At 41.5% G+C, this 25,071-nt stretch overlaps 1 protein-coding gene across 7 annotated transcripts in view; it reads right to left on the bottom strand.

Annotated features, from left to right (window-relative positions):
- Positions 1–809: 809 nt before the first annotated feature.
- CDC14B (cell division cycle 14B) overlaps positions 810–25,071 on the bottom strand; it is a 150,228-nt gene continuing 125,966 nt past the window's right edge. For 3 of the 7 annotated variants that reach the window (XM_030193631.1, XM_030193637.1, XM_030193632.1), the window contains exons 13-14: positions 4,774–4,878; positions 810–2,417 (exon numbers count right to left, since the gene is read on the bottom strand). In XM_030193631.1, coding sequence (XP_030049491.1) covers positions 2,090–2,417; positions 4,774–4,878 — 433 coding nt within the window. In that variant the 3' untranslated portion in view covers positions 810–2,089. Of the gene's footprint in view, positions 2,418–4,773; positions 4,879–23,754; positions 23,898–25,071 lie in introns of those variants that run through there. The other 4 variants (XM_030193633.1, XM_030193634.1, XM_030193635.1 and 1 more) reach the window with 4 other exon arrangements.

Genomic DNA, 25,071 nt, shown 5'->3' with positions numbered 1-25,071 from the left:
TATACTTGAATACAATCCACTGTAGGCAGATTTCTTAGGCCACTGTTCAGATATTTATCTGAGCAGCCAAAAAGCATTCCTGTATCCAGAAGGAAGGTCCTAAATGCTGCCTTCTTATTTCACATCCGTAAATTAAATAAAACAAAATGTGGGCTATAGAATATTGATCTGGGTCACTTACTGTCACGAAGTCTGTGTTGTGATGCTTAATAGCATGGTAAATATTGCAGCCCACAGATAATTTTGGGATATCAACTGCCTAGAAGTTACAGAAGGAATTTTTCCTAACTACACACTATGGGATAAGCTAGTTGTAGGGAACAAGCAAAAGCCCAAAGATTTGTTTAAACGCAAACATTTCTGCCTTTCCTGTTTACTGGCCAAAACCTCATTATGAGCACTGACCCCCCCCCCCCCCCCCCCCCATCTTTAGCAAATGAGATTCTGGAGTTTTCTCCATACATTGCTAAGTGGTCAATTGATTCTGTATGCTCTACTCAAGACAAGTATATAATTTGGGACCACAGAATATCTGTGAAAACACAATAAAAAATGTTGAAAAGCCCAAACCACATAGCCCTATCAAAGCAGCAACATTTTGGTAAGCTACATATTCAAGGTCCTTACCTTCCAGTAACATGTCATATAAAATGATCGCAAACTAAAAATGTGCACTTCTTAGTGCACCACAGTGTGTACAAAACGGATTTAACAACATGTTAATAAAAATGTTAACATGTACAAATCATAAATCTATGAAACAATATTTTTAAAAATCTGAACTGGGATTTTTTTTTTTTTTTTGGGGGGGGGGGGGGGGGAGGAGGAAAAACATTTTTAAAAAATGGCCAAACTTTTTTTGGGGGGACACTTTTATCATAAATAAGTCATTCTTTGCTTTTATTTCACCTGTGCATTTTTCTTTTTAATTGAAATGGGCATGTCAAAGACCCAGTAAAATAAAGGTAAGGCGGACAGGGTGTGGTAAATCACTTTATGAATCCAGTCCAACAAGGGGGTTCTCTCACATATCCAAACTGGGACCCATCTCGTACTTAATTGGCCGTATTTGCAGCAAAATGTCAATACAACTTGACTTTACAAGATCCATTACTAATGCGAGCAGTTTTATAAAAACTCTTTAGCCCAACTGCTAACACACTCAACAGCTTCCAGTATTTCAACATACAAGAAATAAGTGTTTACAGATGTGGGCCACTATGAGTTACACACTTGTGAGCAAAAGACACCTGCGTGACATTAACCTTTCCCCAGAGTTCAGGTCAAAGCCAACAGTTAATGCTCTGTACAAAGTTAAGTTCAGAATTAGAAAATTAAATACTATTTATAATTTATAAACAAAAAGTATGTCGAACTTTACTGGTTTTCTCACAGGATCACAGCCTGTTTTTGATTGTGATTAAAATTAATCTCTGCTAGGAAACAATTGTTACTGGCCATGGTACCTTGTTTCCTTCTTTGTATGCAATTATGAAATATTCCACTTAATTCTGGGTGACTAATTTAAAAAGGTGTGTGTGTTAATGAAATCAGTTTTCCTAACACAGACTCTCTTTTTTTGACAGAAGACACATGGGATTAAATTTATGGCAAGAAAGCATCTGTTATTGAGTTCCCAAATTCCACAGGGGCAGAACAAACAAACAAACAAAAAAACAAAACAAAATAAAATAATAAACCTATGCTTCTGGCCGAGATCCGACATGCATCATACATACTGTACAACCCTCTTTATAATTATTTATATCAGATGAAATGTACAGAAAAAAAAAGTAAGAGAACCTTTACATATGCACATCGGTGCCCCAGGGGAGAAATGTCCTGGAGAGAGCACTTTTTTCAGTGTACTCCATGACTCAAAGCATTTTCCATCAGACCACCATCACAACCAGTTCACAAGTCCTTTCCCTGGTGGCAATATTCGGTCAAGTCCTAGGATCGCTCTTCCTCCCCTTCCACAGAACCTTCTTCTGTAGACCTTTGGCTGCGTTAACGCAGCACTGTTCGAACCCTTGGAACGGAGTGACTGCTGAAGGGGAAAAGGCATTAACAAAAGAAAAATTTTAAATTAAATGCTGGAATGCACAGGTTTTATAAACAAAAGGCAAGCATTAAAAAAAATTGATGGAACATTCAACAAAACACTAATAGTATAAACTATGCATGCGTAATAAGTCAGATAAATAAAAGGAAAAAATGACAATGATAAGAGGTTTTGGGGTTTTTTTTGCAGAGACAATGCTGTATTGATTCTAAAAAGCAGCAGACAGGAAATCTTGAAGCAGATGAAACACGTTTGCAGGAAAGGAGCAGCAGAGGATTGAGAGTACCATAATTTCATTAAGCGTATTTGGTGCAAAGCATTCCTTTTCTTTCTCGCTCGCTGATGAATCGGGCTGTGGGTGAAAGTAGAAAGAAGACAGAGTAATAAAACAAGGAAACAGTGAGCGAGGTACCAGCTTTTCCCCCTGAGATGGAACTAGATTACAATTAGAGCAGCTTTGTTATGTGGCGACATGCCTGCTTTCAGCGAGAACTAAAAAGCTGCACCTGAGCATGCAGTATGAAGAGAAGGTTGTATCATTGCAGCAAATTGGCAAGAAGTTCAGAAAAGGTTAGGAAAGCGACAGACAGACCCTCTCTCCCTACCCACAAAGAATATAAATAACTTATCCTTTGCAAAGAAAGTAGCCATGTAGCAGTTTTTAATCACTTCAGAACTCCCACTTCACTGAATTCCCATGTCTGGCCACAAGAAGGATGCCTGGCATAGTGTCTGACTAGAAAATTTATTTATTTATTGCATATGTGTCCCACATTTTCCCACCATATGGCGGGTTCAATGTGGCTTACATAAAATTCTGATAAAAAGCAAACCCCGTGGATACATGGAACTGACAGAATAATGTGTGGGGCATGCCAGACTCCTTAGGCTGTAGGCTGCTGATCAGTTTTAGACCTGGGAGCAATGGTCACAATTTCCTAGCTTGTGCAATCTCCCATATTTTCAGGAGTGCCAAATGCCAATGCACTCTTTGCTCAGGCTGTACTATGAATGTTGAGTCAAACTGACAGAACTATGATTCTCAGTCTTAGAACATAATGGCCATACTGTGACAGACCAAAAGTCCAGCTAGCTGACTATCCTGCTTCTAACAGTGGCCAAGCCAGTTCACAAGTATCTGGCAGAAACCCCAAAATTAGCAAGATCCCAGATTGCTGAAACTCCCCCCCCCCCCCCCCCAAAAAACAAAAAACAATATGTTAACTGCACTTGCTCCGTTTGCTACATACTAATATGTTTCATTGTCATGATGCTAATGCTGTACTGCAGCGGGTTGGAGGTCTGGGGAACTGGGTTCAGTTCCAGTTGCTGCTTGATGGTTGGCAGTGGGTTGAGATCCTCGGGAACCAGGTTCAATTCCCTCTGCAGCTCTGTGTGACCCTGGGCAAGTCACTTAACCATTCATTGTCCCTGGTACAATGTACTAATTACATTGTGAGCCCACTAGGGACAGACCCAATACCTGTAAAATGAAACTAAACTGCTTAGGTCTAAGCGCTATATAAATACTTGAATGAAAGATCTATATTATTTATTTATGCCACTTGATATACTGCACATTATCGGCAACATGACTGTTCTAATGCAGCCTATTAAGGTGTTTCATTTGTCTTGTATTGACATCATGAGTATCATATCTGTTATCTGAATGTTCTTCTATGCTGCTCGTTGTGGTATCATTTGTATTCTGCTATCATATTTCTGTAATATAATTGTTTTACAGTGCTCTGATACTGTAGTGTGTTAATCCTATTACTGAATTTGCCAACTCCAAGTTTACCTCATTAATTATATATGCTTAATTTTTGCTCATCTTACTAAGTTTTATGGTAAATTGTACCTGTTGTACACCATCTTGGGTGAATCTCTTTATAAAGGTGGTTAAACTTCATGTAAAGACTACTCTAAGGCCCTTTTACTACAGCTTAGCACGTGTTCATGCTAAGAAACCCATTTTATACCTATAGGCAGAATTACTAATCCTGGTAGTGCACACAAAAGCTTTAGCAAAAGGGCTCCTGAATGTTTAGTCCCCCAAAAAACACTTAATATATCTTACCAGCAATCATAGAAAGCTGCAATTTTGCCACTATATCACACTGTACAATTCTATCAATCTGATGCTGAAAAAACATATCTTGTAAAGATTAACAGTACATTTAGGGGTCCTTTTACTAAGGTGTGCCGAAAAGTGGCCTGCGCTGGTGTAGACGTGTGTATTGGACGCGCACAGGTTCATTTTTCAGCACACCTGCAAAAAAGAACTCTTTTTTTTTTTTTTAGCCGAAAATGGATATGTGGCAAAATGAAAGTTGGTGTACGTCCATTTTGGGCCTGAGACCTTACTGCCACCCATTGACTTAGCGGTAAGGTCTCGCGCGTTAACCGGGCAATAATTGTCAGCGTTTGTACAATGCCGATTACTGCCCACTTAGTACCACGCACCGGAAAATTTCCAACGCACCTACTGGACACGTATACAAAATGAAATTACCGCCCGGGCCACGTGGTACTTCCAAATTGGCGTGCACTGAGCACACGTAGGTGCCTACATGGCTTAGTAAGAGGGCCCCTTAAAGCTTACATATCAAGATAAAAGAAAAGCAGAACACAAAACACACACATCCTAACCTTTAGAAGGGAAAACCAACTACCTCGACTAACTTAACAAGGTGAGCATGGCTTACCCTCTGAGGTTGCCATTTCCTGCAGCAGATCTGGTTCTTATAGGAATCTCTGCACTGCCAGATTTAGATGTTTTACTGCTTTGCACGCTGGTCTGCAGAATTACTCTGAAAAGAGCAGAAAAAAAACACACATACAAGTGATCAAGAACTATCTCCCTAAATTTGAAAGGACTCAATGCTAGCAGCTCTAGAAGCAGGTGCACTGAATTACATGTTTTCCAGCTATCCCGAATCACTTTACAGTCCAGAAGAAAATAGCACGCTTTGTAAGAAGACACATTGACAGTCCTAGTAACTACAGACATATGTATAATTCCATACACTTCCTGACTGCAAAAGTCAGACGTGGTCTGTCTCCATCACACCCTTCACATCTAGTTGTGCATCATCAAAATGTCTAATGTTACTTCTTTTCCCTTGATAAATGAAGCCAGCTGTGAGAGACTGCTAGCGCCTTCCATGGAAAATTACACACTATCACGTTGTAGAGCACAAAGTTATACAGTGCTTTGCTTCATAATCAAAGTCAGGGGTGGACTGACCATTCGGGCAACCAGGCAGTGCCCGAGGGCCCAGAGGCTCTGCCTAGTTGCCCTTGCCTTCCGCCCACTACAGCCGCCCTGGTGGTTTAGTGGATGTCGTCGCACGCTCTAAAAAGATAAACTGCAATGCCAGTATAGAGCCCCATGCTTACAACACTGACAGTGAGGCTTGCCGGATCCTCGCCCTGTGACACACTTCCTGCTGCAGTGGGGGAGGTCAGTGTTGCCAGGTGGGCGGTTTTACCGCCCAATTGGGCGGTTTTCCGCAACCCGCCGCGGGAAATTTTTGCCCGTGGCGGGTTGCGATTTTTTGGGCTGTTTTTGGGCTTCAGGGCGGTTTTTTCGGCCGCGGGGGGGCGGGGTTAGTGACGTTTTTGGGCAGGGTTAGTGACGTTTTGGGCAGGGTTAGTGACGTGGGAGGTGGGGCCGATGACGTAGGAGGCGGGGCCGATGACGGGGAGGCGGGGCCAGTGACGTGGGAGGCGGGGCCAGTGACGTGGGAGGCGGGGCCGGTGACGTGGGAGGCGGGGCCGGTGACGGCGGGGTTGATGACGGCGGAGGCGGGGGTGATGATGCGGGGGTGGGGGTGTCAGGGGCGGGGTTTGTGTTTGGGCGGGTTTTGGGCTGTTTTTTGGGCTGGATTGGGCTGGAAAAAAATTTTCCACCTGGCAACCCTGGGGGAGGTTCCAGCAGAGCCTCGCTGTCAATATTGCAGCATGTGGCTCTGTACCGGCAGGCAGCTTTATCTTTTTCGAGCTCAGAAGAGCTGCGATAAGGAGCTGGTTTGAAGTAGGGTGGGAGAAGACAAGACTGCAGGAGCCAGAACCATATGGGACCGACTAAGGCGGTTAGATTGAGAAGAGGGGATGCCGAGACGGCATGTTTTGTGGAATGCAGTGGTATATTATAAGGCTTCCCAGTGCAGATTTAACAGTTAAGATGAAAAACCCATCTGGAAACAGGATATCCTCACTGAAATTTGGCCATCTGTATTGTATAGAAGACAGAACAGTGTAGAAAAATGAGCACACAAAATACAGTTTATAACTGGTGTTTCTACCAGCTACTATAAAATCAATGAGTAGAAGAAATTAAGAAGATTGGAGGAGAGAAAAACAACATGGCAAATGGACAGGAGGCCCTGGATAGTGATCTAAGAGATAAGAAGGAGCAGAGACTGGGACCATAAAGGTTAAAAAAATGTACATTTATTGATTGCAATGTGTCTGTTTTGGGAATTGGCATTTGCTATCTTTTATATTTTGCACTGTACAAGGAAATGCAACATTTTCTATTTCTCTGGTGTTGTGCTGCGTGTAGAGTCTGGTGTCTTGAGCTTTCAAGCTAATTGTTGTTTACATATTTCTACTAAAGCTTAGTATGCGCTAATGGGAATTAGTGTGCGCTAAGTGCCCTGTGGCCTATAAAATAGGGCATGCTAAGCTTTAGTGAAAGGGCCCCTTAGTCTGTGGTTGCTTATCCTGTATTTGTGTTTGCAGGTGTGACCAAGGCAAGATATTCTGTTAGTGTTGATTGTTGGGACCTGTAGTAGTAGTAATCCAGATTGTTCAATGTTTCCAATAAGTGTATTGATGCTCTGGCCTCACCGAGATATTTCCAATGCTGCCTTTTCCTAGAAAGGTCCTTGTTGGTGCTGTTAAGGAATGGTAGATTTGTGTCATACAGGTCCTGAGTGACTTTTGTAGGGATTTGTATAAATTCATAATATGCCTGCTACTGGAGAGAGGTTATGTTGTGTTCCTTAGATTAATGTTTGGTCTTCTCTTCTTCACAGGAATGATGTTAACATAGTAAATGACGACAGATAAAGACCTGTATGGTCCATCCAGTCTGCCCAACAAGATAAAAGATATAGATTTTGTGATGTTTGTTTGTCAATCTCTTTTTAAGTACTGTGTAGTAAATTTTCAAATACAGAAAACAATTATTTTAATATGCTAGAGCTGGTTTAAGACTTGGCAGGGACCCATGAGAAAAATCTCACTCATTTGGCCTTCAATATCCAGCATTGCAATGGTAAATCTCTAGCATTGGGATTGGCCACCCTTGGTGTCTCTGCCCCCAAACAAGCCACTAGACCACCCCTTCAAGGTAAGGGTTGCGTGGGGGGGGGGGGGGGGGCGGCAACGTGTGGGCAGGGGCGGAGGAGGCCAGAGTACTCTGTCCGCCCCTGATATATACTGTGTATACCAGCAAGTAAAAATGTTTTACACACTCCATGGAAAAAAGAAACCATATCTATCAGAAAAATGAAAAAGTTTGACCTTACAAAGTTTACAGCCTGAAAAAAAAATGGCTGCCATTATCTATCTGAATTAGTGTTTTTATGTTACTGGCCAACACATACAGAATGGGAACAATTCTTACTACTACAGCTAGAGAGCCTTATAAAGTAGTGATTTTTCTTTCAACTCTTGAGTTTGTACTATAATGGGTTATGACCCAAAAACGCAGGATTCCATCTCAGTATCATCTTCTAAGATGCAAACAGAAAATGATAGTGAAATTGGTAAATCTGCTTTCAAAACAACTAATTCCAATTAAACTATCCACAGGAAATGATGCATTTTTGGATTATGGCCCCAAACCACAACTATTTTCAGCTTCCTGAACAATAAGCCGAGACAAGGTGATAGCTCCTCATTGCTAGGGATATACAATACACCTGTCAACCCATCAAGCATGGCTGTATCTAATTAAATTAACCCCCCCCCCCCACCAAGAGGAAGCTGGTTTTAAAGGGCGCCGCTATCAGCCACTAAGCAAGGGTTATTACTGTGGTATGACCTGTTGAACTCAATGCTAGAGTTACTGCACTGATTAAACGCGCCAGCAAAGTGGAATTGCCATAACAGGTTTACAGACTATGTAAAGTGGGAGGAGGAGGGGTGAAAATGCTAAAGTTTGATGACTGAACATCATGTTGTATATCGGTTATGTTGTTCTCTTAAGTGTTGCAAAACTGTACTATAGCCAACATGATGAGGTGGACTACTATTTCTTGCTGTGTTTTCAATAAAAACCGTTGAAACATAAAGGGTGCCTCTATCAGATCTTCCACATCACAAACTGGACGCAGGGTCATGTCATTCCTTTGCATTCACAGTCAAGAAAGTCCTCTGAAAATAGAATGCCTACAGACTCAAGTGTTTCTTTTAGCAAGCTAAAGCTGCACTAAGAATTACACACAAAAAAATCTAGTCCAACACATAAGCCTATGTAGTTTTAGTTAATTTTTTGACATTTTTTAACACATATAGCCACAATATTCAGACCCACTGATTTAAAAATAACTGCAATCACTTATTAAGGAAATGACAAGAGTTCTGGTATAGTATTCGTCTTGGCAAAGAATTGTAAACTGGTCTGCCTTAGAACTACACCTCATTTTAACTATGTACAAAACGTTTTTCCCATGTAAAACTAGCGCTGGGGTTTACTAAGTCGCTAGCGCGGCTGTGTGTGCACTAGTGCTGACACAGCCCATTCACTTTGAATGGGTTGTGTCGGCAATGCCGCACGGCTTAGCAAACAGACCCCTAGATGCAAGGTCACTTTCTAATTTCTAACACACAACTTGCTTGTTATACAAGTCTATAGCAGGTGGCGGTGCTGTTGTGTTCAAACTGGCTGTGATGCAGAACACCTCAAGGAGCAACCATAAGAGGCAACTAAGCACATGCCAGCAATTTTTATTTAAGTATCTATCTATCTCCACTTAAATCCGCTTAAACCTCAGATGTTCACAATTTAAAATAAATAAATTTTTAAAAAAGCATAATCATTGATATATACAACACACATGATTTCACAGTACTACACTAAAATACTCCTCGGGCTCATCCAACTGCCTAAAACAGTACTCATGAAAAGGCATGAACAAAATAATGTGTCGTCAATTCCTTTTTAAACTGTTGCACTGATGGACACAAATTGAAGAAATCCAAGCAATGTATTCCATAACACGGGCTCTTGTATTGAAAAAGCAGCCCCCTTTCTCTCTGCATAATGGATACCTGTCATAGATGGTACGACCAACTCTCTCACCCCCTCAGGCCTTAACATTCTCGATGGCTTATACAACTAAATAACCTGATTCAAGTATAACAGCACATCAAAAAAACATTGCCTTGTACACCAATGTCAAAAGTTTGTACACGATTCTGTACTCCACTGGCAATCAGTGCATTTTGTGGTTCCCAGTTCCATGGAGTGTACTATACTTATGACTACGTAAGTAGTCCCTTTCCAATGTACATGCTGGAGTGATCTTGCTGTAGATTGTCTGCTTACAAACAGACATCAACTCTCACAGTCTGTTCACCTGTTCAAGGGTACAGGATGGCAGCTTCAGGTCCACTTTATGTTTACTAGCTTATGATTAATAAATCAAAAGTACTGTGTGTACCAATAAAAAATAAAGGCTTGGGGAATAAGCTGAGGGCCACACTACATCTGTTGAAGTGACTTCTCCAAAGAAATACTTGATGGAAACGTACCTCTTCTGGAACACAAGAATACTTGGATTAATCCAAAAGTATTCAGTGGATGGGGGTCAACCTGGGGTTCATGTTAATCTAAAGAAAATTTGTATACAGGGAGTGAACACTACAATCTCCAGGCATCAAATTGCAGAAATTTATAACAAAATGGGCACAGCTGGATTAGACCAACAAGACACAGCGTTTTACTGCAGGCAACATGACAGCTCAAGAGATTGCGCTAGCCTCTTAGAATTCAGTAGCTCAACATTTTTTTAAACTATAAACAAAACTTTAAAATAATCAGACAGCATGGAAAGCAGTTATATACCTGAAAGTAGCATGGCACTTTTCCTTTAAAGCATATCTCCAACATGAATGATGTGTCCTTTACAGGAAGGAGCAGCAGCCTATCCACAGAAGCAGCAGACACTGCTCCTCTCCAGCACCTGCTAGTGAGTGGTTTACTGTATATGGAATCTTTCACATTCATACAAGTAAAAATCCAGTGAGCACCTTTTAAAACACTAAAGTACTTATAGCTATTTCAAATGCACATGGTTCTCCATTATTCAGTAACCAAGAATTATCAGTATTAGCCAAGCACCAAATATCTTACAAGCGAGTTGAATAATTTTCTTGGACACGCCGCCTCCTCCCCTCTGTCCCGTACCTTAAAATCACCTCCAGTCTTCGCCCAGGCAGTGCCAGCAGCACTTATAGGCTGCCTGTGGCCTGCACCAGGGCTCTTTCTGAACCATCCCACCTTTCAGATGACAGATAGTTGTGTTAGAAGGGCGGGGCTGTTCAGAGAGAAAGCCCCTGAGCAGGCCTCATGCGGCCTATGAGTGTCACTGCCGCTGCCTGGGCAAAGACTGGAGGTAATTTTAAAACACAGGGGATGCATACACAACACAAGCACCTTGAATGGATACGCCACTTGTCCCTTATAATCCAAAACATATAAAAGCTACCCAGGCTTAAATTTTGGAGTTCTGACACAAATAAGTTTTCTATGATCTTCATCAGTGATCATTATTTTTCTAGCTGAGGCCATGTTGACAAACAATTTCAGTGTGACAGCCAAGATGGACAAAGCAGACAACACACTGGGCGGGAGGGGGAGGGGGGCCCTACTCCGATAAGCTACCCCCTCCGATAATAGTCAGCCTGGAAGCTCAGGTGCATTCACAATAATTTGAGTAACCCCCCCCCCCCCCCCAAAAGAAACCCACACATTTTCTCTTTCCCTAAGCCCAACTTCCCTCACACGATCTCTACCATTTCCCAGCTCCTCTCCCCAGTACACTGTCCTCCAACTCCATCCCAACTAGTCCTAATCTCTATCCCATCCTCGTCTCCACTTCCAACCCTTCAAGCTGGCTCTCTCCCCCCAGTTTTGTAATCCTCTTATATTTGCTCCATAGATTTGTTGGCAGTGCCACTTCTGAAATAGCTGTTCTGTTTTCTTCTGGCACCAAAAAAGAGATGCAACTAATGCACTAGAATTTAAGCAACATTAAAGTTACCTAGGGGGTCTTTAATAAAGCTTAGCTCGAGTTATCTGCAGCAGGGCCCCCAGGAATAAAATGGGCTCTGCTGCAGATAACTCGAGCTAAGCTTTAGTAAAAGACCTCCGCCCCCAGTTTACTCCTTTTCTGTAGCATCCAAAACAAAACAGACTACCAGGATTAATATATCAACCACACTTTTGAATGCTTAAGCTCTTAGAAAAATAGTTCTGCTTTCCTTTCATACCATTCCAGTACCTGCATTGGTTCAAGAGTAAAACCAGTTTTTGTATACTGTGAAGGAACATCTATGTAGTGTGGAAACCTCACATCCATCATCCTCTTTGGCAAACAAAGTCAGAAAAAGCCCAGGCTGGAAAGGCATGGTTTGATACACCAAAGGCTGACAGTATGGTCAGCACAATGTTTATTGAAGTAAAATCATCATAAAAACCCGATGAGGCCATGTTTTGGCAATTGCCAACATCAGGGGTAAAATAAATTCTGAAAAACAAATATATCAGAATGCAAATGCAGAATACAGATTATTTCTAAAATAAATAAATGACATTGTGCTTTGACCATACTGTCAGCTTTTGATGTTTCCAGCCATAACTTTCTGGCCTTTTTTTTTTTTTTTTTACTTGGTTTCTTTTGGCCCCTATGTATGACCCAAAGAAGATGATGTAGACGTGAAGCCAAACCATCACAACTTACAAAAAAACACTATTTTCTTTAAATATTGTTGCTACTTATCTCTACCCCCAATATAACTGTATGATCCAGTTAACAACTAAACAGTAATAACTAGTCTCCCTCACAAAAAAAAATAAAATAAAAACCACATTTTGTATAATTGGAACGGAAGCTGTGTTCATACTCCCCGTGAGGGACAGCTCGTGCTGTAGTAGCTGCTGTTAGCCACTGTTCCCTCTAAGCTGAGTGGGAGTCCTCCACCTACAGTCCTGCCAGTAGAGGACGCTGTTTCACTATCACATTCTCAATAGTGAGAAACAGGCCAAGCTTTGCAGGACTCCAGGGAACCTGCCTGTCCCTAGTCAAGGAGGTTTAATAGACCGGAGATGAAGTGACGTCAAAACGCTGAAACCAATTAGGTCAATCTGAGTTTTCCCTTCCCCGTGCAGCCGCCATCCCCATATACTCAAAACAAAGCAAGCAAACATATGACCTGCTGCATCTACGCTGTCGTTCTTTATTGTTGGTAGCATATTTTATTTAATCTCGCTTATAGTTTCAAACATGCCAGCTTGTGCAGCATACGGATGTACACAGAGGAAGCATAAAAATGTGACAACTTTTCATAGGTAGAGCAGTAACTTGTTATAAATCTTAATCAGTGGTCAGTTGGAGGGGCTGGTTACGGGGACACCCTAGCACGCGTTATATTCGTGCAGAAATTTTTTTTTCTTCTGGTAATGGGCCACTAAAAACAGACATCATATTATAGGAATCAGGTGCTTAACATTCAGAGTTTCTATCTATTTATTTGTTTATGACATTCATATCCCACATTTAACATGTATTAGGTTAAAACCTGGGAGTATTTGAAAGCTTTTTTTTTTTTTAAACCTGTGCCTAAATAGTTTGTGGGAACTTGCTCCTTCTGTTTTGAAGAATGCAGTGGCATATTATAGAAATGCACTTAACATTGTTAATTACTATTATTTACTTCTGGCTGATATACAGCAGAAGTTAACCAAGTCAACTTCATGCTTTGTAATATAATTTTTAACAGCATTTTTCTCAGTCATTACCCAAATACAAATAAAATTATAATTATACGACCGTGTCTGCCTCTTATGGTAGCTTTTGTTAATTAAAATCATGTCAGAAAAATATTTGCAAGTGCAATTTTATTATGCAAACAATACACCAACAAAGTACAAAATAGCAAGTAGCACAGTATTAGTCACCAAGTTTATACAAAGTTGATTATTTTCAGTGGAAAATAAATCTGTTGGCTGCCTGCTATATGAATATTCCCTCACTGTTTAATTATTGCTACCAAGTATTACAAATTTAGGGCATACGCCTTAAACATAGATTGCTTACATTTGTTTATTTAGACCTTACATGCACATGGTATTGCTTATTAAACCTGAAGGCAAATCCAAAGTGTGGTTAAACAATTTGGTATAAACTGTGTTGTTTATGACTTTACTTGTTATGAAATGCTTTGAGTCCTACTGATCTGTTCATCTGTTGTGTTATTTTGGCGGGTGGAAACAGGTGGGCTTATAGGGAGGGAGGGGAGTACGGGAGGGGAAGTGTTCTTGGGGTAAAAGTTTTTATTGTGCCATGTTGGATGGTTTACTGTTTTTTTCTTGTTCTGTATGAAGCTTACCAACCAACCAACTTTTAATAAAGATGATTAAAATATAAAAAATAAGTTTTGGATGTTACTGAATTCTATTATTTTGTCTCACTGTATTTCCAGTTTTGGCACAGTATAAGCCATCACAAGAACAAAATATAAGAAAACCAATAGGCTGCATTAGGGGCTTATAGCCCATTTAGTTATGTTTCCACAAACGAGCGATCTGTTTGACAGAAAATATTTTTATTATTTTGACTTATAAACCACTTGTCCCTGAAATATGCTCAAACAACAGAATAATTCATTTGTGTATCTAAAAGGTAAAGTTCTACAAAACAGATGAAGATGTGGTTACATGTGCCCCAATGAAAGGAGAGTTTAATTCGACTTCCATTTAATTTCAATATATTCCATCAGCTTTATAACACCATGCTTCCCAAGACAGATTACAATAACATTTAAGATGAACCCATCAGGAAACAGGATATCCTCACTGAAATTTGGCCATTTGTATTGTATAGTGTATTTATTCAGTTTTTAGTGTAGAAAAATGAGCACAAAATACAGAGTTTAAAATTGCTGTTTCTACCAGCTATAATAATTTTTAAGCTGTTTTAGTGATATTCAATTATTTCATGATATTTATATCTACATATGGTAAGCTTTCAAATAAATTAAAAAGCTGTCCAATAAGTAAAAAAAAAAAACCTTTTGCCCTCCACCTTTTAAAGCACTGCCTATCCAATTGAAACAGCTTTAGACTTGTTACAGATGGACCAACAGTAAAAAAAAATGAAAATGTGGATGCAGCAGCTCATAGGTCTGCTTGCTTTGTTTTGAATAAACAGGGATGACGGATGCTGGGAAGGGAAAACTTATACTGTCCTAACTGGCTTCCTTGTAGAGAGCTGCATGGGAACGGGGTCCGCGGGAATCCTGCGGGATTCCCGCGGGGACGGAGGCAGTTCCTGCAGGGTTCCTGCAGGGTTCCCGCAGGGATGGAAGCAGCTCTGCGGGGGTCCCACGGGGACGGAGGCAGTTCCTGCAGGGTTCCCGCGGGGATGGAAGCAGTTCTGCGGTCTTCTCGTAGAAGTGTAAGCTGCACCTGCACCAGCCTCTCATCTACCGAATACCAATTTCTTTGAGTGCTGTCTTCTCCTCCTCTTCTTCTTCCTTGCTTTAACAGCACAAATGTGGAAAGTCTTCCATTAAGGAGGTGGTAGAGTCACAAATGATGATGGAATTCAAAAAGGCGTGGGATGAACACAGAGGATCTCTAATTAGAAAGTTATATAAAAGCTAACCTTAAATGGCTGCATGTGTGTGGATGTGTCAAGTGACGCTTAGATGGTGACTCTGGCTGTGATGAACTAGGGCTGATACCTGGCAGACTTGTATGGTCTGTGTCTCATACATGGCAATCTGGTTTAGGATGGGCTGGAAAGGGCTTAGACAGCAACTTCAGTGGCTGGAACATGAGGACAGTGCTGGACAGACTTTTACGGTCTGTGTCCCACAAATGAGAAGACGAATAGACTGGAGTGGGCTTCAACGGCAACTCCAGTAGTTGGAACATAAGGATAGGGCCAGATAGACTTCTGTGGTCTTTGTTCCAGAAACACAAAAGAAAGACCATAATCAAGTATATAATATCACACTCGTTGATTTAATGATGGATTGATCATGAGTGTGACTATTGGCAGAGTGGATGGACCGTTCAGGTCTATTTGCTGTCATTTACTATGTTACTATTAATCCTCTTTGCTACCAGGCTGGTGCACAGACCTCAGCTCTGACACAGGCACGAGAATCAGATGTCACCTGACCTACTGGCGCGTGCATGTGACGACCTCTCAGCACACAGTGCAAGTGAATCTGAGACAAGTCTTACATGTGCGCACCAGAGTGTTCCAACTTCCAAATTCCGTTCCTTCCTTGCCTACAGTGCTGTGGCTCAAATCCAGAGAGAGGCTGAGGGAGCTGACTGGAATTTTCTTTTATGTACCATTAAATTCTTACGGGGATGGGTTAAATTCTTGCGGGGACGGGTGGGGACGGGTTCGGATGGGTTAAATTTTTGCGGGGATGGGTAAGATTCCAGCAGGGACGGATGGGGACGGGTAAGATTTCTGTCCCCATGCAACTCTCTACTTCCTTGCATACAATGGACTAGGTAGGCTCACTTCCACTCCTGTTTATTAAACTTCCTTGTCCCTAGTGATGAAGGCACAATATTGAAGCACCGCCCCCCACAAGCAGCAATGCAGTTAGCTATAACAGCACTGTGTAGGAATCCGCTATGTAAGAATGGGTTTTGTTAGGACAGCATGGTAACTCTACCTCAAGAGCATAGATCAAAAAAATAAAACATCTGAACTGTATCTAACAGACATGGTTAACTTCAGTCTCACCTCTTCTCCTCCTCGTTTTGCTCCTTCTCCCCTTCTCACAATTCCTCTTCTGATGCTCTCCTACTGTCTTTCTCTTCATGCCACTTCCTCGTCTTCTCCTGCCTGCTTCCTCAGAGTAATGCAGCAATGGCCTCTGAACAGTCCTGCGATCCAACGGCACGTGTCACAACTTGAAAAACACGGTGGGCAGTCAGTGAACACTCCAGGATGCCGCCAGGACTGTTCTGGGCCCACCATGCAACTTTGGAAATTGAAGTTGCATAACAGGTCAAAAATCTGTACAGCTATAGCATAGTGCACCTCCCTCTATACAACAGATCAGCAAAAAATTGATTAAAAAAGGTCTATAATATTGCATGCGTCTATAATATTAAAGGTAGCTTAGAACTAAGGACCAACCTGCTGCAATGAGTGTGTTTGGAGGTGGGGGGGGGGGGGGGGAGGAGAACAACCCTGAGGAATGCACAGTGAGCATCAGTCGGGGGGGGGGGGGGGGGGGCGCTAAATGTGTTTGTAGAATTAGGGGGATCTTTCTCAAACCAGGAGCATCCAGTAAAGCCAACTCCACACTGGAGAAGTTTCCTCTTTCTCAGAATTCCCCTTCTGGTTAGTTTCAGAAAAAAAACATATATTTTTTTAATTAATTTGCATCAAGTCATTCAGAAGCTAAAAATGAATGATGTACAAAAATCTATTTGGATATGCCACTATTAAGTGCATCAGTACATTAAAAAAATTATCATCCTTGGAGTCACAGTATCCTGTTTGTATAGGGTCAATAATAGTCTCCCTTTTCAGCATATTGTAAATAGGACATGGGCAGTGTTACCTTCAAACAGCTAGTGATGTGTGCCCCTTTAAAAACTTAGGGCCCGATATTCAAAGGATTTATGCTCCCAACTTTGACAGCTTTGCTCATAAATTGGTTCCTCTGAAAATTTATTAGTGCTGAATGTATCAGTTTCTCAAAATTTCACTAAGCCCCTAAATTTAGGAGCATAAAAGTGAGAGGTAACAGGACAGATTTAAGGTGGGGGGAAATGTTAGTTTAGCACTGATTTTCAGACTAGGCTCAAATCTAGGCAAATGAATGGCAGGTCTAAATTTATAAGCATAACTTTTAAGCTCCTAAATTAAAATGAATTTTCAGCTGAAAACTTATGCTCCTAAGTCTGCCTGAAAATAGGGCACAAATTTAGCGGCTCAGCATTGTCTGAATATTGGGCCCTTAGTACATATAAGCCTACAAATTAGTAAGGTAGCTGCCTAGTGATCAGAGCAGAGCTGAGAACCAGGGAAGCCAGGGTTCAAATCCACTTGCTCTTTGGGACATTAAGTCAGGTCACCCTCCATTGCATCAGGTACAAACTTAAGGGTCCATTTACTAAAGTGCGCTAAAGATTAGCGCACGTTAATGCTAAGGAGCTCATAGGCATAAAATGGGCTTTTAGCATTTAGCGTGTGATCGTTTAAAGCGCGCTAAATCTGTTAGTGCACCTTAGTATAAGGATCCCTTAGATTATGAGCCTTCTGAGGATAGAGAAATACAGTACCTGTAACTCATTTTGAGCTACTACTGTGAAAGACATTAGCTAAATTCAAGAAACCAGTACAATCAACTTGCATGCGTTAAAAAAAACCTGAAAAAACCCCGTGTGTTAATAAATCAAATCTGTGAAGTTGAAAAAATGCCCAAAAAACTTGTAAAAAATCTGTAAATATTATTTTCTCTCTTTTCTTTTGCCTATGCACATCCCTACCAAAATGTCCCATGAACACTACTCTTAGTTACAATAGTCCTGGCCAATTCCCCCAAGTTGATCTATTGGCTAAGGCTGCTTTCAGAATAGCAGATCAGAAAAATAAGCCACACACCACCCTTTTCCAACTGGCATGTAATATTATATTACCTTATCAAAGCTCACTGCTCTTCTGACAAAGGTGTCAAGTGCATAGCAACTTTTAGTATGCATGCTTTCTGTGAAGTTCAAAGAAAAATCTCCCTCTTTAAGTTTGCATACAATGTGTGCATGTGCTTTACACTATTTTCTACAGGCTACTTTTGGTTGGGAAAAAGCACATACATGTTTAGTCTACTCCTATGATCTATGCATGCACTTGGACAGGCTCGTATCTACCCACCTAAAAGCATGGTAAACCCACTATTCTTAGACTAGTAAAAGGTGGGCTATTTTCAAATAGCCCTTTTACCTGGATAACTCAGTATTTGGTTATATTTGAATTCCTGTTACTGCTATTTGTAGTCTGGTCCTATGATGCACTGAAAAAGGTACAGCATGTAAGGAGGCCTCTTAGCACCAAAACAGGAAGTGGATACGCCACAACCACAAGACCGGTGAATTCCTAGAGCTTGGCAAGAGTAGCTTGCTCTGGGAAGATTTCTGGCTGGTGTGTCCTATTTTCGAACCTTCCTTTTACTATTTTTAAGAGCCTTTTTTCAAGATACAGAAACATTAGGGAATGCAAGTTAAGATCTGTATTTGCTACTCAAAATAAATTTTAAAATTAATGCTTTGTAGACACAGAGCAGCGCAAACAGGAAATACAATAGCATCTGTGTTTTCTAGGACAAGCTAGTGCCAGAAACCAGCACTGATGCGCTTTACATGCCACTAAAAAAAGGTAAGGCGAGGGAAACAGTGCAAACTCCTCCTTGGTTGCACTTGACTATACACAAGGCTCATTGGTCCACAAGTGTCAAGTTCTGGCACTACCCCCAGAATTCTATATAGTGCCTTAGTTTCCACACGGAAATCGAAGCGTATTCTATAAACAATGCGTGTAACTTAATTGGTTAACTAGCTAATCAGTGCTGTTATAATTGGATTTTAACAGGCAACTATCAGCACTAACTGGCATTAAGATTTACAAGAACAACTCGATAAGTGTATTCTGTAATGTGGTGTGCTTAAATTCTAAGTCACATAGTTGAAAAGGGGGTATGACCATGGGTGGCGCGTGGGCATTTCTAAAATCTATCTACATTAAAGAATACACCCGCTCTGCGCCTAATTTAGGCGTAAATTTGGCGTAAATGGCCACGACTACATTTGGTCGTGTGCAGAGGCACTTGGAGTTTTCTATATACCGCACGGAAATGTAAGCTTATTCTATAAAACTTAGAGACGTACGTTACAAAATATACCTAGACATAATTTTTTTCTGCGCAGAATTTTCAGGCGCCATGTACAGAATCTAGCCGCGTATGTTCAAGTAAATGCATAGCAATGTGCTACTTTCTCTCCCTCCTCACCTTCCACAGGGAAATTTTTACCTACCTTGGGGTCTACTTACGTTAACCTTCCCCTGTACAGAACCACTGCACCTTCCTAGTCCTACTACTACTACTTATCATTTCTATAGCGCTACTACTCCCCCAGTCCCCCTACCATCTTTATCTATTGCTCCCAATTCTGTTTCTCCTTCTGCCCTTTAATCGTTTTCCTTGTTGTAGTGTTCCACTTCCTCCCTTTCCCTCTCAAGGGGAAAAATGGTGTTCTGCTGTGGCAAAAGCAGAAGTGTGAGCTGGTCAGAAAAAAGCCACAGGCAGAAAGTGCTTCAGTTTCCTCCTCCTCCTCCTTTTCCTTCAGCTAGGAGTGCTCTATGACAAAGCCAATAAGCTGTAAGAGCAGCAGCTCCTGCCACCAAAGCCCGGCAAATCCTGAACTGGCAACTGGGAATTGAACATCCTCAGAACATTAAATATGGGACACACACTGGCATACCAAAAATTTAAGAGGTTTTTTCCTCTCTTTTTTTAGCATATAGTACTAGTAATTCTGTTCTTGCTGAGGGAATTGCGATCTACCAGGCATACTTTTGAAGATACTGTATAGCGCACACAGAATATGAAGGTTCTTTAAACCCTTCTAAAATGCTTAATGGCATTAAGCCATTAAAAAAATATATATATACAAACATTTTTTATGAATTAAGGAGATGATTAACTTTGTATAACAGCAATTAATTCCATGAGTGCTTTCTACTTCTGTTTATGATCCCCTTCCCTGCTTTTACCTTTACTTATAGTGCGTTTCCTTCCAGGCAATGTTTGCAATAAAATTATGTTTGTTTCATTGTGAAGTACTCTAGAACATTTCAAGGATTACTTCAGAATGCCAAAAGGTTTCATCTCCATTTCCTTACTATGAAGGAGATATGTATGATGTGGAGGGGCATTTTTAATATGATGTCTAAGTCCAACTTTGGGCATTTTTGTTCAAAATATCCAGAATCCAAGTGGTGAATTTAGTGATTTTCAAAACTGCAAAAGGTCTTATGGTTCTTTTTTTTTTTAATGGCCACTTGCTAGATGTATTTGTGCTCTATGCATTTATCTTTTTGGTCCATTTTTTGGAAATAAAATAAATCCAAGTGAAAAACGCACAAAAATCAAGCCCTTAGGATGTAGAAAGAACCAGCATTTTTAGTAGACTGGCCACACAGACATCCCAGCAGAGCAGTGGGGCACCCTAGGGGGCACTGCAGTGGACTTCACATAAAAGCTCCCAGGTACACATCTGTTGCTCCCTTCCATTGTAGAGTGAGCCCTCCAAAACCCACTAAAAAAAAAATCCCTCCTATATTCTCTACAATAGCTCTTACGGCTGCAGGTGTCACCTATATGTGGGTAGGGTAATTTTTTGGTAGGTTTTGGGGGGTGACCACACTTTCCATCACAACAGTTAGAGTGGATTATGGGCCTGGGTCCCCCCTTCTCCACAGTGCACTGCACTGACCACTAGGCTACTCCTGGGACTTGCTTGCTGCTCTAATAGGACTGGCTAGAACATCTAAGGCTGTCATAGAGGCTGGTATGTAATGCTTCTTTCACATCTTTGGAGGGTTGGAGGGGGTTAGTGACCACTGGCGGAGTAAGGGGGGGGGGGGTCATGTCGTAATCCTTCCAGTGGTCATCTGGTCATTTAGGGCACTTTTTTTGTGGCTTGTTATTAAAACAGGTCTAGCTCAAAACATCTTAGTTTTAGTCCTGAGCGCATTTTTGTTTTGTTCTATAATGACAGAAAATCGTCCAAGTGTTAGGAACGACCTAATCCCGCCCTCCCTTTGTGATTTAGAGGCACTGCAGCCAAACTGCATAGATAAAGGTCTGCAAAATAGATTTTGAAAATAGCTATTTGAATGTTTTGGCAAGCAAAATGTCCAAACGCTGTTTTATGCTACTTTTTAAATGTTTTTCTCTTTAGAAAATGAGCCCCGTATTATTCCTTCTCCCTAGCAGAGCAGGTGGTGTATTAGCTGCTCTCAGTCTCCTCCGAAACTGATAGCAGCAGCCAGCTTAGCGGTGAGAGAATGAAGGAAACCTAAACTACAGGATAATTATCTAGAAACTTGATGCAAATCCATCTTCCATATGCATCCTTGCTGGTTTAGATCTAGAATGATTGGATGACCTCCTAGAACTGCAGTAACATAGGCAAGAAAAAGAAAAAGGGGTGGGGGGAGTAATGACATGTCTATGAGCTGAATCCCAACACCACGTCTCTGCAATGCTCACTGATGCAGAAGGCTTACTGTGTGAACACGAGAAAGCTTTATGGAGGCAAACACATCGATCATTGCTGCAATGATCAAGTAATCAAAATGTTACTACCCTTTTTGCATTGTTCTGCAGCCCTAAAAAAGTAGCAGAGTAAAATTTCCGTAAGTGTGAAAGAACAAATTTAAAAAAAAAAAAAAGGGGTGGGGGGGGGGGGGGGGGTTCATAAGCAAGTGGTAGAAGCACTCACCTTAAAGGCTGGACATTTACGGTTCTGAAGGTAGGAGAGCTTCTCTTTCTTCCCTACCCCCCCCCCCCCCCCCACCCCAGTTACCGTCAGTGGTCCTCCTCCATCCCTATTCACAGACAATGAGAGTGAAAAATCATACTCATCCTTACTATTCCCCCATATCAGTACTAATGATCTCCTCTCCTTTATCACCCCCTCTGCTCTGTGCTCGTGACACTCCTATTTCGCTTGCAGCAATTACTCTCCTACCCTACTTCCCACTCGTGAAGGCCATGGCTCCTTCACACAATGCTGCTCAGCCACCTTCTCCTAGGGGACAGCAGACACGAAGAGGGGAAGCTGTAAGTTTTTAAGTAGGGATGGGGGAGGGCCATAGCAGAGGAGGGAGATAAAACACAGTGGGAACAGAGAAGATACTAGCAGGTGTCAGCAAAGGACAAAAGAGGGGCGTGGTTGGCAAGAGATGTCAAAGGCATCAGCGGTACAGGCAGGGATAGACTCTTCATGGTCACACAGAAGGGCAGAGAGCACAGCGTCTCGGTGTCATGGGGTAGGGTTGGGTCAGAGGAGAAAAGGATGAGGTGGGGTGGACCATGCGGAGAACAAGCACACAGGCAACCTTTTACACACTGCTTCCAGCCGCGGGCTGCGTCCATGGTCTGCTCGGTCAGCATACTCCATGCTTACTCGATGACAGAGCTCCTTAAAAAGGTTTAAAGGGGCCATGCCGCCTTCACAACCCTTAGAACAAATGTTTGGCTTCACTGTTCCAAAGTAACAACTTCAAAGGGGTTGTTAGGATTTCAGAACCACACTTCACCTATCCTGAAAGACGACAGTGTGGTGCTTGCTCATCTGTCACCAAACAGTGTTATTTTTCACAAAATGTTTTCTCTCTCATACGAAGAGTTCTGTCACTTTGCTCATTCTCAATCAATGACGTCTGCTCTTGACCAATATCAGCCTCCTTCTACCAACAAGCTTCTCACTCGTCTCAGACCATCTATCAATGACAGCTGCTTCACTTTTCTCTCCAATTTCTTAATAGATTTGCATATGCTTACCACACAACTCAGTTCACTCGTGAGTTATGATCTCCAGCTCCCAACATAGTGATGACATGTGGTCCTAAGAGTTCTGGCACTGGGTTAAGGGCTAGATGGTTGGCTGCCTTATCCAGCCCATGGTTCTGTCCCTGGTGATGTAAGATGCCAAGCAGGGTGAAAGCCAGTGGAGACTCTCCCTTTCGTACAGAAAATTATGAACCTACAACACGTCCTTTCTTACGTTGCTCTTCGCTCCTGCAGGCATCACTTAATTCTTTTGATACTGAAGATATTAATATCTGACTGGGACACCAGGCACCTGGTATCCAGTGGTTTTACACTGGCATTTACAAGTTCCAGTGATTTCCCAGTCAATACACAGTAAAAGTAAAAAAAGAAATAAAAAAATAAAATACAATGAAATTAAAAGGCATTTGTCCAGATGCTCAAATGAAAAAAAAAAATAACAGAAGGCACAACATGCTTTCAAACCTTTTTGAAATATGAAAACATCACACACGTTACAAGAGATTTAGACTGATACACCATTTTACTACATTTTCCCCTATTTATCAGGATGGGCAAAGAACTTACAAAAAAAAAAGGAAAGAGGAAAAAAAAAACCACAGCCCTAACAATATGTGAAAATTAAATACATCTTCTGCAGATTTCAACAGGATCGAAGGACAGTGGGATCTGGGGGGGTTGGAGAAAAGGGAAATCAACAGCACAATTTCCAAAAGAAAATTAAACCAAGTCCCTTGAAAACAGCAAAACCAGAGGAAGCAAAGACATGCAGCTTCGGAAACACACCAGACACAGAAGTGAGGCACTTTAGAGAAATGGAATGGGACACTTACAGTGGCTATCTGTCATGGTCCTGGATGGTTACTACTTTCTTAAACCATCTAGACAGAATAGCAGGATGGGCAGGGGGGAGCCACAAACAATCCACCAGATGACAATGCTACACAGTGTAGAGACCAGCATAGCTAGGAACCATCTAAAAAGAGGGAACAGGGAACAGATGAACAAAAAAAATGCAAATGGGAAAGCAGAAACGTTTGTGAGATACAGATGCACTTTAGCAAAAGTTAGCCAGCCAGAGAAAGCAAGGTCTATGCAAAAACTGCACCATGCATTGGTCTTTTAAAATTGTAGCTATAAAGTAGTCAATACAGTCATCTTGCACAGAGTGATCCTCTGTGCAGTTCTATGCAAACAGTAAGCAAAGGTGATCACTGCTGACATGAAAAAATTTCCCCGGGAAAAGATTTGAAAAGGCGTCACCATCCTGCACTCTCAAAATCAGCCACTTTTGGACAAGAGGAGACGGAAGGAAGCATTCAGCAAGGTGAAACCAAGCAACACTGGTTTCTTGTATTTGACAATCACACACACAAAGCAGGCAGCTCAATCAACAGCCTCTTGCTATAAAAATGAGCAAAAGTCATCTCTCTTACTTTAATATAATAAAATATTCATAAAAACAGTGAATCAAGCTCTAGCCACACTGGGGAGAAGAGATGTCTCTTGCACTGTCTCCCAACCTTTTCCCTGTGTTCTCTCTGTACAAAGCAGGCACTTCCAGAAGCATTCAATATTACCTTTCCAGAGTCCACGGGTCTCAACTCTGCATGTAAATGTGCATCAAAGTACACAGTCCAGCACACTAAAGAGAACCTCTAAGCTGGAAGATGAACATGTCCTCTTCCTTTGCATCTGCTGCACCTCAGAGTGCACAATTTTTAGCCATTATCCAAGGGCCGAATATTACAGTAGAGCAGCAGCCCAGCGGTTTGAGCAGTAGGCGAAGAACCAGGAAAGCCAGGGCTCACATCCTGCTTCACGTACTGATGCTCATGACCTTGTCACTTAACCTCCACCGTCTCAGATACGAACTTGGATTGTAAGCCCCCTGGGGACAGGGAAATACTACTGTACGTGAATATAACTTGCCCTGACATACCACTGAAATGTCATGTGCTAAATCCAACAAAGAAAACAGTCTCTTATTTGCTTAGGACAAAAGTTACTTTTCTTTCTTTCCAAGGGCCATCAACAATTCCCGATTTCATCTGGACAGTTATGTTCCTGGTAAGTAAACTGTTCCCTAATGCCAAAACAAAATGTGTTTTATTATATGAACAACTGGAAGTTGCTGTTTAGTTGCTATT

Source organism: Microcaecilia unicolor, chromosome 2 (genome assembly GCF_901765095.1).
Source record: "Microcaecilia unicolor chromosome 2, aMicUni1.1, whole genome shotgun sequence".
Taxonomy (NCBI): domain Eukaryota; kingdom Metazoa; phylum Chordata; class Amphibia; order Gymnophiona; family Siphonopidae; genus Microcaecilia; species Microcaecilia unicolor.
Note: the sequence above shows the minus strand (reverse complement) of the source record. Positions and strands in the feature narration are given on the sequence as shown.